The 15,323-nt window shown below is 39.8% G+C and overlaps 1 protein-coding gene across 2 annotated transcripts in view; it reads right to left on the bottom strand.

Moving 5' to 3' along the window:
• Positions 1–1,824: 1,824 nt before the first annotated feature.
• Positions 1,825–15,323, bottom strand: part of AGPAT5 (1-acylglycerol-3-phosphate O-acyltransferase 5) — a 55,525-nt gene continuing 42,026 nt past the window's right edge. For both annotated transcript variants that reach the window (XM_069011471.1, XM_069011470.1), the window contains 2 exons: positions 6,084–6,207; positions 1,825–4,348 (listed from right to left, as the gene is read on the bottom strand). In XM_069011471.1, the coding sequence (XP_068867572.1) occupies positions 4,123–4,348; positions 6,084–6,207 (350 nt within the window). In that variant the 3' untranslated portion in view covers positions 1,825–4,122. The remainder of the gene's footprint in view (positions 4,349–6,083; positions 6,208–15,323) is intronic.

A 15,323-nucleotide genomic window follows, 5' to 3' on the forward strand; every position in this document is an offset into this window, starting at 1 on the left:
AGCAACACCTCCTTCCAGCCCACCAGCAACAGACCCCTGCCTTTCCACTGGTATCTGCCCACCAAATGCCAGTCCTCCAAAGGAGAACATATTAGGAGGAGGTGGGTGGCGGTGGTCTGTCAGCAGTTTATCAGGCTGAAAACAAATAGGGAAATTCTTTGGGTCCAGAAGAATGAAGGGAACCCAAGATTTGCATCAGTCTGAAAAGTGCTGAAGGACTCCTTACTAGGAAAAAGAGATTGCAGTCAGCTTGGGGTAAGGCTGCAGATCTGGGACTGAAACTGGCCAGGTGGGAGAAATATTCACCATGCTGACAGGGAAACTGGTCCTCACACAGAAAACAAATTTTCCCTGGAATCAGTAAGATGTGGTCATGCCTGACTGGAGCTGATGTTTCTAAACTTTGTTTCAGATTATTGTTGCTCTTCCTTCTCTGGATATGCTCTGTGTTTTACTTGTGTGACTTTTGCCATTATACAAACTAAATTAATTTCTTCTTTGGTCTTGTGCTCAGTAAATTGCACAACATATTTTACTGGAACCACAGAGCTCCAAACTGATGAGACAGGCAGGATCATGCAAACAAGGACAAGAGAAACCCCGCTGCATTCGCTTCAAGCCCTTCCATCAGAGCCGCTCTGCTAAAAAGTGACGTAGAGTTGCATGTTAGGACCAAACTCTGATTTCCATATTTAGAATGGAAAAGCATTTATAAAGCAGGTGCCAAGATCTCAAACCTGTTAGCTGGTTTTCTATTATACAGTTGAAATTTCTGTCATTAAGTGTTTTTTATTTGGAGGTGGTGAAGGGAAAAGTATCTTTTTTCACTTTAAGCCAAAAATCCCAAACCTGCTCACGGTGCCCTTCATTATCCAAACACAATAGTTACCTCTTTCCCTTGAAGTAACTATATACATTCTCTGCATGCTAAAATACCAAAACAATCAGGGGCCAGCTTTTAAGTACTAAAAGAAGTTTTACAGGTATGCTACATGTTGACTGAAAGGAGAAAAAAAAAAGTATTACAGTAAAATGCCTCAGAAGAGCTAGCAAAGGACTGCATCTGGGTGGAGCCTCTCATGTGTCCTCCTCAGTCATTTCTTCACTCTGGTATCACACAATGTTTTGTCACTTCGCTTTTTGTGTTCTCCATTGAGTAAGTTAATGCTTCCTTAGCCCAGTTCCTTCCCCGAAAGTAAACACAAGGATGTCATTGTAGAACTAGCATTAGTGGTGGTCTTGCAAGTTTTACACACAGCTCATGCATACGAACAGAGCGGTACTTGTGGGAGGGAAACAGCTCTTATCAGAGGCACTGATACAGCTGGCAAAGGCAGTTTTTGAACATAAAGGTCCTCCCGAGATTTAACACATTGCTACAGCTTTGGTGGCATTGCTACCGAAATACACTTCACGTATTTGTTTCCAGTATCTCTTCCCTGTCCCTGCATCCGTCCACACTCTGCCACTGCTGTCAGGCCAAGGCCTATCTCCACTGAGGCCAGTTCCTGGACAGAAGCATGGCCCTGCACACAAATGAACATCATTAAGGAGCAGCAAATGGTGCACGTGTTCAAGGGTGAAAAGCTATTGCAATTCGACTGACCTGGTGGTGTGTTGCATTGGAACAAGCACAAATCAATTCTAACACGTTTCTGGCTGCATGGGAAAAAAGGACAAACTTGTTTTCTTTCAATTGACTACTTCTCACACAAGTCGTTCTCTTGGGGACTTAAAACCACACTTGTAGCCTTTGTTTGAACAGTTCCAAGTTACAAACATGAAAGTGCAGAAAAAATTGAACAAGTAGACAGGACAGAAAAGTTGAATGAGCATTGGCTCTTCTTATTTTAATGAAGAAATATTTCAAGTTAATATCAGTGCATATTTAGAAATAGCATGTGATACTCCCAATGCCAAATACATCAGCAAATTACAGTTTCAAAACTTTATAAATTAATGGCAAGGAAAGAAAAAGATTAACATAGAGAATAACGTTCAAAATAAACATCCTGTTTGCTGCACTGTGTCAATTATATTCCTGGTACTTAAACAGCAAGAGATCCAATATTTCATGGTAATTAGGCTCTCCAAAATAGCAGTTATTTTCCTACAAATGAATTGAGCGGTTTGCATTTATTTTTGATGTATAATTAAATGTTATTCTTAGCTGTTACAAAGAAATTTAGTCATGTCAGAGTAAAATTTCATTCCACGACTGAAAAAACTCACACTAACATAGGAACGTTGCCTTCTGGTTATACCCACTGGTAACAGTCAGCTGAGAATAGGAAGAACTACATGAAAGCACATTTGGCTGTTACATAAAATGGCTTTTTTTGTTGTTTCACAGCCTCATAACAATACTGTTTTTCAACACTGTTCCCAGTCATTGTTTTTGAAATGGTTCATCAACATATCCTGAATCAATCACCGATATAAATAACTCCAGTGACAAAATCCATTATGGAAGGACACAGAACTGCAAACTGAAAGTTGTACTGAATGATTTTAAGGTGGAACTGTAATTCCTCTGTAAGACTCTGTTAAAGAAAAAACAAAAAAAACAACCCCACATGGTAAAATCTTTAAATAACTGGCAATGGTGGAATCTGGAAAACAAATATAATTTTGAGAGATGTTTAACTCACAATAGACTCTAAAGCAAGACAAATCATACACTGAAGCTAGAAAGAGATGCACATTTAAAGCTTGCAAGTGTGATATAAAAATATTCTCTAGTTCTTTAATTTTGATACAGGGAGTCCAATTCCCTAATGGAAGAAGATAAAATATATCTTCTTTTATTCCCCATCACTGTACATACAGACTGCTCCCTTGAATCAGGAAATGGCTTTCCCCAACAAAAATACCAGCCTTGGGAATCACAGACTTTCACAGGGTTTGTTGATTTTGCTTTTTAAGGTATATTTTCAAGCAGGTGAAATACTGATAGGATATGCATTTCGTTCACTATTAACTACGGTGCAAATCATATACATCACCCTCATAACTTCAACCTAAGTACAGTCTGCATGGCCTAGAATGACTCAGAATCTAGTAGGATACTACAGCACAGAGATGACTGCCAGCCTATGAAACACCGGGCTAAATCAGGTTAGTGGGAAAGGCACATGCTTCAGATTTAGCAGGAACACCTGAAGGTTCCTCATTACTGTTCCTGAAGTTACCGTGATTCTGTGCACTTCCCGAATGACAAGGTTTGCTTCCAGAAAATCGTGAGGTAACAGGAAACTTCTGCTTATGGCACATACACATGGAAGAGTGTGAGCTCAGCTGAACACTCATGGTGCGAGGGGTAATGCAGACACAAGGGAGGCTACAAGGGTTCTGGCCAGAAACAAAAACTTCACATTTCCTTACACTGCACACATTCCTTTTATGCACAAATACGAGGTGCGCAAAATAAGCTGTTTGCTCGGTACAATTTAATGTTTCACTTATGTGAAATAATCACCTAATACTGCAATAGAATCAAAAATCATGCACTAGATAAACAGAGCTTCTTCCCCATGAACAGCAGTTCTCAGGAACATTTTATTCTGCTTCTGGTAACATCTCATGATTTGCCAGCTTTCACAGTCCCTTTTAAAGAACACAGTATTTAGCAAAAACTGAAAAGCAAAATTAAAAAAAAAAAAAAAGTTTTGATTTTAGTTGCGATACAGCTGGGATAGATGCAACAGAGCTGCTGTAATGCACCAAAGAGTAACAAAAATTCAACATGAATATCAGAAGAATAAATATATACCCTAAATTAATCTCTGTAAATACATTCACAGGTCCACTTAAGACACCCTTATGCATAACTCACACTTCTTCAGATCTGCAGAGAGAGATGGATGTTAGTTCATGGGGAAAGCAATTTATCATGAGACTCAGTTTATCTGTCATTATTCCAGCAAAAATCAGTAGCAAATTTGAAAATCTACATTTATTTTCCCCAGACCAACCACACAGAGGCTTAAGTCACAAAATCTATTATTTCCAATATTCAATCAATAAGGCTTTATTTACACTTTTTTTCTATAAAGTCAGGAAAAAATTTAGTGCAATGTGCAAGAAAAGACTGCACATTTCACTGATTGGAGACTAACATCATTATGGTTTAATGCTAACCCACAGGCAGCCAATTAAAGTTCCATATATCCATGTTTTTACATAGAGTTTCCTTCCAGATTCTGTCAGAAGCATACTAGCAGTCAGGCCACCTAAAAACAGCAAAGATGGCAAAGTTTTCTTGAGGCTTAGTTTGGAATGAACACTTTTCCCAGGGAACTTATTTCTTCTTTTAGAATCCTTTGCATCGTAAAATTCTATTAGTAACCTATAAGCAGAGAAAAAGGAGATGGTCAAAGTCAGATAGTAGCTTAAGACATTTTAAGCAACCTTACTTTCATCCAGTAATTGCTTCTAATCACACATTTTTAACAAATGATCTCATCATATGCAGCAGCTCCTCTGTAACAAGTTCAAATAATGAGTACACCTTACGAATATGATGCACATCAAAATACTCAGCCTGAACTCTTGTAAGCATTAAAGCCATATTTTCCTTGTGGACCAATTGCAACTGTGAATATAAAAGCTGACAAGAATTGTTTTCATTCAGCATTTAGCAGAAAAGCCCAGGGCAGTGGGCAATATTGTAGGACAAAACAATGCACTGAGCACCAAAGGAGGAGGAAGAAGTATCTTCATAAAATAAACTAACAAATAACAAGGGCTCACAAGACACTGAGCATATTGGAAGCTAAACATGCCAAGAGTAAGATGCTATACCACTGGCTTAGTAGTAACTTCTTTCCTCCTAGTTTTAAAAAACAGTAATAAATGGATCTGGAAATTCTGGGGTTTTGTTTTAACTATCTCTAAATTTGCCTGACAGACTGATTTGGTCCGAGGAAAGATGCTCCAGTGAACAGGAGCTTACAATGACACATGGATGATGAGGGTTCAGTTTTGTTCATCTTCACTGGATAACTAAAGGGACAGACACTGGACAACCTTTTATTTCATGTATCAGCTCCTTATCTATTTAAATTAAATTCAGACTTTCTATCTTTCAAAAGTAAAGGAAAGAAAAGCTTTTGTGATCCTAAATGTCTAAGACACTTTAGTAACAGTGCCATGTTTACAGATAGTCATGTTAACTTTTATATGAATTCAAAGTTCACAGGAGAAGTGAATACATTTCTCACTTCCATGGAGTGTGAGACTGGCAGAATATCAAAGCAGAACAGAACTGAAGAACTGGGACATTTCTGTCTCACTCAAAGTATTCAAGGATTTAGAAATTAAACAGATTCAGCTCCCTTAAGCTGGACTTCAGATCTGGCAAATTAAACCATCATTTCTCAACCAATACTTAAATCCTACATTTAGACACAAAGTCCCTCCGGAGAACAAGATCCCCCAGGATCTGCTGCATATACTCAGTAGTGACCTTATCTGGAGATACTGGAGGAAGTCAGGCACTTTACTTCTGCCACAATTCAAAAATGGACAAGTGAAACTTCTACGTCACCTCGTTTCCCCAGTGAAGGCAGGAATTTTGGGGTTAACTGTGTTTTTATCCAGTTGCTGTCTGGATGAAAGATTCGTAAACAATTTTGGCAGAAGAGATTAGATCAAGACCCACCCCTCTCTCACTCCAATTTAACACTGATTACAAGGGCAGAATGACACTGCTTTTTCTTGTTTGCCTATCACAGGCATCTTACATTCCTGCACAGGACTTAACTAGGAGAAGATGAATGGAGAGTATTCAGATGAATACAAGTCTTGCCTAGAACATGGACTCACACCTCTTCGATCTAAAGAAGGTCAAAACCCCAGGAATGCCAACCTCCTGAGCAAAAGGCTTAACCACAAGGTTATATTATATTATATTATATTATATTATATTATATTATATTATATTATATTATATTATATGCATAGGAGTACCAACATCACCTCTCTTCAGAGAGCCCTACAGCTGGCACTGCTGGTAACACAGAAATCATGGCTATATCTGTTAGTATAAAAGAAATAAGAAAGTTCTACATATTTCTACTCACTTATCCTTTATTTCAAAACGTTCATGAAGCCACCTTCTCATATACATCTGCTCTTCTGGAATGTCCTTCAGTTCAATTCGGTCAATGAAAATATGAACTCTTGGGCATTCCTTACAAAGAAACTCTAAAAAGAGAGCAAAGCAACACAACTGAGTCACAAAAACACTGAGTTACAAATACACCCAAAAATCGGACTGTAAGTGCCTTGGAAGCCTAACTTCACTGCTCAAAAGCCTTCCCTCCTTATGTTGGGATCCTGAGCACTTCACTGAACTTATAAACCATCTGGCCTACACACTTGAAATGGTGGACCATTATCAGGTACAACATGGAAGAACTGTCCTAAAATGCACCTTGCTAACTGTAAAAGGCTGTGCTTGAAAACATTACACTCTACCTCAGTTGCAAGCTACTCATTCAGCAGTGTGGAATGCAGTAATTTTGATGCCATAAAGTTATCCATCCTGCAATTTTTTTAAAGTTAGTAATCCTCTTTGCTTGTCCTTTTTAAAATCTAGATTTTGTTTGCTGCTGGATGACAAAATTGGAATTACAGTGATATCCCAAAGCATTTCCAGGAGAAAGTATGCTTCAATTTAAGCCATAACCTATAATTAAAAAGTGTAATAGGGCAAAAGACTCAGAACCAAATGCTGCTTTCCATTTTGTATCCCTTCATTTTTCTTCTGTCTCACAGAGCTTGAGACAGCCCTATTGCAAATTGCACCCCCCCCTCCATTTCCTCAATTTGTCCCTAGACAAACTTACCAAGCAAGCATTAAGGACAAACAAAACTCCATTACTCAAATGGCCTTGTGGGATTTCTTACAACTAACAAGTGGTAAAAATAGTGGCATGACTACAGTACTATACTGCATATTGTAAATGTGAAATCCTGCGCAGTGTGTATTGGTAACCATTTGCATTTATCAGTAACAAGGGGTGCTGCAGTAACCACAACACCCCTGGAAAGATTTGCATGATGTGAGGATGGAAGTCCTCAGAAATTTGGATAGTCATCCTGTTTTGAAAAGGAACCAGAAGTGCCTTCCTACAATACATACAGGCAACAAATGTAACACAGACTGGGTGGTCCCTTTAGGTTGTTGACATTTTTCGGACAGCAGTGCAGATGCACAGAAGACTTTGACCCGTAACTGTGAGGGGTATCTGGAGGAATGAATGTGCAAATAAATTGTTACAGCATGAACATCTTTACTGTTGTCTGCCAAAGCAGATATCCCCCTATTTGTTTTTCATCTTTACAGGATTATTGATTAGTAAGGACTTCGCTGTAAAAACAGTCCTTATCACTTAGAAATTGCCTTAAGGAATTTTAAAAGCCTGTTTTCATGCAAATGTGTGTGTGTGTGTGTGTTGCAGGGGGGAGGGAAGGAGAAGAGATAAAGAGATCCCTAAAGTCTTGAGGTGCTTGGATGCAGAAATCTGTAAGGTGCTGTGTGTGGTTCTGTCTGGACAACATGCAGATTTGTGAACATCTAAAGTATTTATTAATATGTAATGATTAGGAGAGCCCTTCACTGAACCACAGCATAAAGGGAGCAATATGGCCTCACACCATCAGCTGGAGAGCTGGATGAGGGCTCCATCCAGGCATGAGTCCATCTCTTGGCCATGGAGCTGCAAACACAGCTGTTGCCAAGAGGTTTCTGGTAGAACCTTCTCCTAGCTACAGCTATTAGATGGCAGGCAAGCTAAGGACTTGGAGTCCAGAATGATGGTACACACAGAGATTTTCTTCAGGTTTATATGCAATGCTTTTACTAACCACAAAAAAATCACCGGTCATTTATCTAAAAGCAGATTGTTCTCTTGCTTTAATGTGAAGAAAGGATTTTGCAGGGCTGTTTCTCTAAGGGTGCTATCAAGGCCACTACATGAAGGTCATTGACTGTATGAGCACCTAAAAGCATACTATTAACATCTTAAAATGACAGATGTATTATCCATGTCTTCAATGCTTATGATGTTCATTGATGTACAAATCCTCTTTTGAGTGGCATTACCTATGAAGTGGAACATTCTAACAATATGCAAAACTGTATCTAGAAATCAAAAGCCCAGATATACGGTCTTTTTCTGTACTAGACTCCTATAAAAAACATCTAAGGTATGCATATTCAGTTAGAGCTGAAGATCCAGCTTTAAAAGATACTTAAAACATTCTGTGCCTTGTATAGTGTATGTTTCATTTGCTTCATAGCACATGGGTTGTTCTGCATAGGAACAATCAAGTCTTTACTGATGTTACTTATAACTCAGTTATAAATTATTAAGGAAAATTAGAAACCAATCAAAACTCAAGACACAAGTATTTCAAAAGAAACACCTTCCCCCACCAAAGCTGAAGTGTAGCAATTCTACAAATCTGCTTGGACAACAAAATCCCCTCCTCAAATACTTGAGTGTTGCTTCTAGCTTTCTACCTTATGCCCAAGTTCCAATGCAAGTTGATTCTTCCCACTTCCCACTCTGGTCTTCTTCAGCCAGTCTAAATTGAATCCCGGTATGTGAAGATCCTAAAGGTTTGTCATTATTTCCCACCTTTGTGAATCCCAGTGCTTTCCCCCACAACCTCACCCTCCCTTTTGAGTTTGACTTAGTTCAGCCTCACTGAGGGCTGTGTGATCTGCTACTTCAGGTGCTACCCTGGGGAAGGTCATGATTCCCACACATCGATTCAAAGTCCTTTTATCCAAAGCCTGGGTATTCAGGACATCTGCAGATGACATTGTAATGCATGCAGTCAAGCAAGTCAGGTAATCTGACTAGTATTTAATTACCCAATTCATGTCAGGGTCAAATGCAACTAACCCAACTTTTTTGCCCCTAATCTACAGTGTCACAGCAATCACATAAGAACACCAGTGGATAAGGTTGATTTTTAGAAGAAACAGCTGGATTTTATCACCATAACCACTAAAGGTCTGTGGTGGTCCCATGACCCTTAATTTCACATTAGTTTAACTCCCAAAAGACTAATGTAATTAAGCTAAGAAACAAAATCTTATTGAAGCAATTTATTATGCGCAAATTACATCCAACTTCAGGGACACTAGCCCTTAAGGCCAACATCTGATGGGCTTTTCAGATTCCTAAACTTGCCAGAATTTGTTATAATTAACAGCAGGAACAAGCAAGCCTGAACTTTTCTTCAAGAGACAAAAGAGAAATGCAAATCATGCATTACAAGCAAACATTATGTTGGGGACAGCATTAGTCAAGAACCCTGTACAATTTGGGTTAAATGAACACTAACAACTTGTGTGGGAGCCAAATGGACTTTTGTGTGGGGGATAACTTCCTAATAAAACTTTCTATCTGGCTAAATAACAGATACAAGCAGAGAATGTTTATAATGCTTTTAGTGACCAAGCACAGCAGAAGGAAAGAATTGAAAATAATAAAGTGGATTGAGTATTTTTTGTTCTTGAGCTGTGACACTGCATTCCTCCTTCGGTGGGACAGAATTCACACTAACACAGGGCTTCAGTGAGGGATTCACTGCAGCACTGGGATTTAACAAATGAGGTGCAACAGCCTCCAGGAAAGGAACTGAATCCACAGCATTTTTAATTGCAAACCAATATTTGGGGCTCCCACAAAATTCTTTCAGTTCTCAACTCCTCACCTTAAAAAGCCAATTAACTATCTTTGGAATTACCAGCATTACCAGGAAAACTGAGGGAGGAGAGAAGTTCCGAAACACAGACATGTCTGTAACTGAGAAGGGACAAAAAAGTGGCCTCAGACCACCTTCCCCTTCTGAACCATGGAAGTTCATTCCACCACTCCAAATTATTTGCCTTGTCCCTTAAGAAAGTTGTGACAGTGGTGTTAAACAGATATTCCAGTTTTCAGTTACTAATGAAGTCTATTTTTATATGCACTTTAAATATGACAGCAATAAAGTAGCTCAGGTTCCTACATTGGCTCTTCTACTGCAATGTAATTGTTGCCAAAGTCCTTCAAAATTAGGAACAGACAAACTGAGGCCTGACTTAATTTTGTCCACTTAAAGAGTCCCCAAATCTCTCCTGTTTTAACAGATTTCAGTAATGTTTGTGATCTATTGATAGTGATATCATAGGAAAATAAAATCTGAATAAGGTGTATTTATTCCTAGTAACTAGCATTTCAAATGTGTAAAAATACATCTCTTCAGTAAGAGAACATTGTGTGTTGTGGTTTGTATAGTTTTACAGGCAAAACCACAACAGCAGAGACATTCCTCTGAACTGTAGATGCTTTCTCCACTTCTTAAACTTGCATTAGTCTGGACTTCAGTGTTCAGCTACCAAAGCAATTTGTAAACTATCTCCTCTTAAAAAAAGAAAACCCATCTCTCCACTTCCATTTACTTTGTACACCAAATTAACAATCAAACAGCAAAACAAACATGAATTTAAGTGCTGCATTGCTTCTCAGCTTCATGCATTCCATCATCCCAAGTCGAGCTGACAGAAAACTATTTCACGACTTGCTCTAACAAAATAAAGCAGCAGTAGAGCAAAGCAGCACTAGACAGGAAAGCAAACATCCCGGGCCAGCCCAGGGTGATCGAAGGAACTGCCCAGGCAGCAGCAGAGGAGCAGCGCCAGCACCTGCGGGTACTGCGGATGTAGGGATGCGTGGAGGAGATGTTGTGCAGCCTAGACTGAAGCTGGCAGCCAGGAAACAAGCCTGGACCTGAGGAATAGCGCTCTCAGGAACACTGCCAATCCCCTGTGCAAGGCCTGACAGGCACACAGAGATCAGTGCCCCCATGCATGCACAAGGCGCACAGTGTAAGGAGCATGCAGCTCAGGAGATGGGGGATGTTTTGAAGTGAGAAATGGGATGCACCTGAATCATTATTAAGCCAGGGTGCTGGCCGTGAAAACTGAAAAATTGGAGACTGTTTCAGCTGGTAGTTGGGCAAGACTGAAAGTCAGAAAAAGCAACTTGTTCAGATGGATGTAACATAAGGTGGATGTGGCTAAAATTCATTGTGAGGGCAAAGTTCAGAAGTGCCTCTGTACCAACATGAGAAGCCTAAATACGAAGACAGAACAAGAATTACTGGGACCAAGAGATGACTCCTTGCTGTAAGGCAGGCATCCTGCTGGGCTTGCAGGAGTGGGCACTGTTACCAGACTACCAGACTTCTAAGAATGACGGAAGAGGATGTTCAAGTGAGGGTAGGGTAGTGTGCATGAAAGATTATATAGAAGTCTAATAGCTTTATATAATAAGGAGACAAAAGCACAATAAAGTCCTTGTGGATGGAAAATTATTAGATCAATAATTAAATTACTTCCAAGTAAGTTTAATAATAGTGAGCAGAAACTGTGAAGCTGGACTGAGATCTGCAAGTTCAGGACTGACAGCAGGAGAGTGAGATTCCAGCTACCTTCACTGAACTGCATTGATACTTCAGCAGGATGAGGAGGGGAAAAAATCCCAAATAAACACAAACCAAAATTAACCAACCAATTGGGCAAAAACACCAGAGGGGAAAAAAAAATTGTTTCCTGAAAGAACTAGTAAGTAAGAAAACCCACAAGAAAAAGATGCTGTTCCTGGTGTGGTCTTGCTCTGCAACCACAATACAATTAATTTCAGTGTTGTAGAAAAAGAATCCAGCACAGAAATGCAGAATTCTTGGGGGTTGCCTCTTCTCCCAGACAACTAGTGATAGGACAAGGGAAAATGGCCTCAAATTGCACTATGGGAAGTTCAGGCTGTATGGATATTAGGAAAAATGTCTTCACTGAAAGAGTGGTCATGCCTTGAAACAGGCTGGCCCAGGGAAGTGGTGAAGTTGCAATCCCTGGAAGTGTTCAAAAAAATAAGCAGATGTGGCACTTTGTGATAAGGTTTAGTGGGCATGGGTGGTGTTTGGTTGAAGATTGGACTTCATGATCTTGGAAGTCTTTTCCAACTTTAATGATTCTGTGAATTAAAGGAAGTACACAATGGGAGGGAAGGCAAAGTCTCAAAACACCCTAAAATATACAGTCCAAAAGAAGGCAACCTGGAGGCTACTAAAAAACCCACCAAACACCAAATCCCAGAAAAACTTGTAATAGAAACTCACATAAAACGTGTGTAACTCTGCAAAAGCAAAAGCCTGTGTGGGTCTGAAAAACATCTGTATGGCTTTAAAGGGAAAATCAAGGAGGCTACCATTATACTCCTACCTTCTCTGCTTTGAGGAATGGAAAGCTTGTCCAAGTAAGGAAAAGCCACAAAACTGCTCATGCCAAATGTAAATGTAAACTTAAGAGGACTAAAAATGAACTTGAAAAATGGAAAGGGTGCTCTATTTTAACTTTTTTTCAGTATATTAAAAGCAGTAAACTTGATAAGACACCGGTGGGGTTGCTGGATGACTAAAGTCTGAAGAGCAGCACTCATGGTCAAGTATAAGCCCTTGCAACAGAAGCTCATGTATTTGCTTGCATCATTCTTTCTTGTTGAAAATGTTTGATTCCTACACCCATTGCATTCTTTGTACCAGATCATTCAAAGGAACTAGATCAATAAGTAAACATACAGAAAGTATTAGACTAAATAGAAACAAACAAGTCAGATGTCAGGAAGTCACCAAGACCAGACAGCATTCATCTAGAAGCTCTCAAATGTCGAATTTAAAAACAAAGATGCGTAACCTATCAGCACAAACAGCCATTGTGCCAGAAAAATAGGGAGTTTCCCGTCTACAAACAAGGACTTTAGAGATGACGCTGGGAAATACAGACCAGAGTCTAACACCACTGGGTAAGATAACAGGTCTGTAACAAAATCACTGAGCACACGGATAATCAGTCTGTTGAAAAAGATTTGGTGTGGATTCTGTAAAGGGAAATCATGTCCCACCAACTTGCTGGATTTCTACAACAGTGTCAAGGACCAGGCGGATAAAGGGGATTCACTGGACATGATATATTTGAATTTTCATAAAGCCCCTGACAGGGTTCCACACTGAAGGCTATTAAAGAAACTAAGCCGCCATGGGATTAGAGGAAATGATGTTTTATAGACCAAAAGCTGCTTAAAGGAGCGGAAGCAAATGGAAGGACTTAGGGATGGAAAAGACTCGGCGACTGGGGTCCTCTGAGGATCAATGCCAGGAGTGGTTTTACTCTGTCTCATGACTGATGAGATGAAGAAGGAAGCAAACTGTGAATGCTCCAGTCTTTCACATCTCTTTCAGAAGACCCTGAGCTCTTTTGGGTAGTCAAATGTTGGCTGAACTTCAAAACGACCTCAAAGCTGAACAAACAGGGTGAAAATGTGGCAGCCAAGCTTCAGTGTAAACAAACATAGGGAAAAAAAATAACCAAAACCCTGATTACATGACGCTTAACTTGGAATTGGTGGTTACAATCTGGCAGTTGCTGACCCTTCTGTGAAACCATCCTCTCAGCAGCAGCCCTAAATCCCCCAAATACTGGGCAGCTTGAGGAAGGACATCGAGAACAAGGCAAAGAGAGTCACTCTACAGATAAAGATTATGAATCCACATTTTAAATACAGCATGCACTTCCAGTCTCTGTATCTGAAGGAGGATGTAGTGGACTCAGAGAAGGCCACAGAAAAGACCAACTAAAACATTTAAGGAGGAGAAGTAGCTCCATTACGAACAAGGAGACATTAAAAAGGCCAAATTTTCAGTTTGGAGAAGGGAAGCAGAAGGAAGGATATGACAGCTTTAAAAAAGAAAAATAGATATAAATAAATCCTGAAGATGGCCGGTAAGAACTATAGCTCCACAAATCCTAAAAATTCAAGGGTAAATAATCACTTGTCTGTATCTTCCTGAAGATGCTGAGATCTAAAGAATCTTTTAAAATTATTATTAGGAAATGGTATCTATAGTTAGCTATACTGATATTAGCACTGGAGAGCAGCAGCATGTCACTGTCAGTTGTCTTGCTGATCCAAGATGGTCTCTGATGAAGACCTACCATACTTGCTCATTATAGCTCACTGAAACAATCTTTAAGTGGCTTTAATCTGTTATTCTAACAGATGCACTCTGGCCTTTGTACTACTCTGTATCAATATGTAAATACTGCATGTTGGCCAAATTAGCAGGAGGTTTCCTACAAAAGTGTAACAGTTTTGATCAAGAGGCTGCCAGGAACAGCACCTGGATCAGGTTAGGTCTGTGGATTACGTCTAAAAGGTATCCCACCACTGCTAGCTGAAAATGAGCAAATTTAGGAGATACCTGTGTCTTCCCTGGAACATCTTTAAAGTTTCAGAAGTGAAAAAAGAATTCAAACTATGCAAGTAAGAAAAAAAGGCAACAAGACACAAGGAGTGGACCAGATCAGAACTATTTTCTCTCTAGCAGAAAACCAGGATCTGTTAGGAACTATGCCAGTACTGCTAGTATTGATGTTTTTGCCTTTCTTTCAGACAGTCTGTTTTGATAAACAGAGAATAGCACCAGAATAGAAGAAAAGGACTGTGATGCATAAAAACCCCAAAAAATAAACACAGACTCTCAAAGCAGCAACATATTTTTGGCCAAACCTGACAGTGTGAAGAAGTTAAAGTTGTTTTTGTTATCCTCAGGGTTTAGATACACTTATGCATAAAGATCAGGAGTTCCTCGAGCCTTTGTAAATAAATGCTGCTTGGGGAGTGGAATGCTTCCTCTCACATGTGCATGAGGTCCAGTGTGCAGGGTAATTTTATGAATCTCCAGTGTAAATACTTTCAAGAGCCTCTTGTGCAGCAGAGGTTTCCTGACGACTGTGTGTTTTCAATGCACAAATTCCCAAAGGGAAGCTACAGATGCACTACAGGTACACTTACTTACCTTCAGTAAGAGCTGCTTGGGAATAACTGAGATACACAATAATCTGGTTTACAATCAGAGAACACATGCCTGGGGCTCAGAGGGAGCTGCAGGGGGGGTCATTACCCCCACCCAGGGGGTGTGATGCAGCACACACAGATGCAGCACCCACAGGTGTCTGTGATTTGGGAAAAGTTAGAATCATTTAGGGTCACCTGAATCTTGCATTCCTCCTTAGGCATCCGAGTTTGGGTGATGGTGGAGACAAACTGAGCTACAGGAATTCCAAATACAGTTGACATCTTTGTGTCCTTCTTTTCAGATGGATAAAGAAGCAGAGGTGCTACTCATGCTCAGACTGACCTTCATTTTTTCTGATGAACTACATCAAGGCCTTCAAATATTCCCATAAACTGATGCTGCTC

The sequence above is a fragment of the Aphelocoma coerulescens genome, chromosome 3 (genome assembly GCF_041296385.1).
Source record: "Aphelocoma coerulescens isolate FSJ_1873_10779 chromosome 3, UR_Acoe_1.0, whole genome shotgun sequence".
Lineage (NCBI taxonomy): Eukaryota > Metazoa > Chordata > Aves > Passeriformes > Corvidae > Aphelocoma > Aphelocoma coerulescens.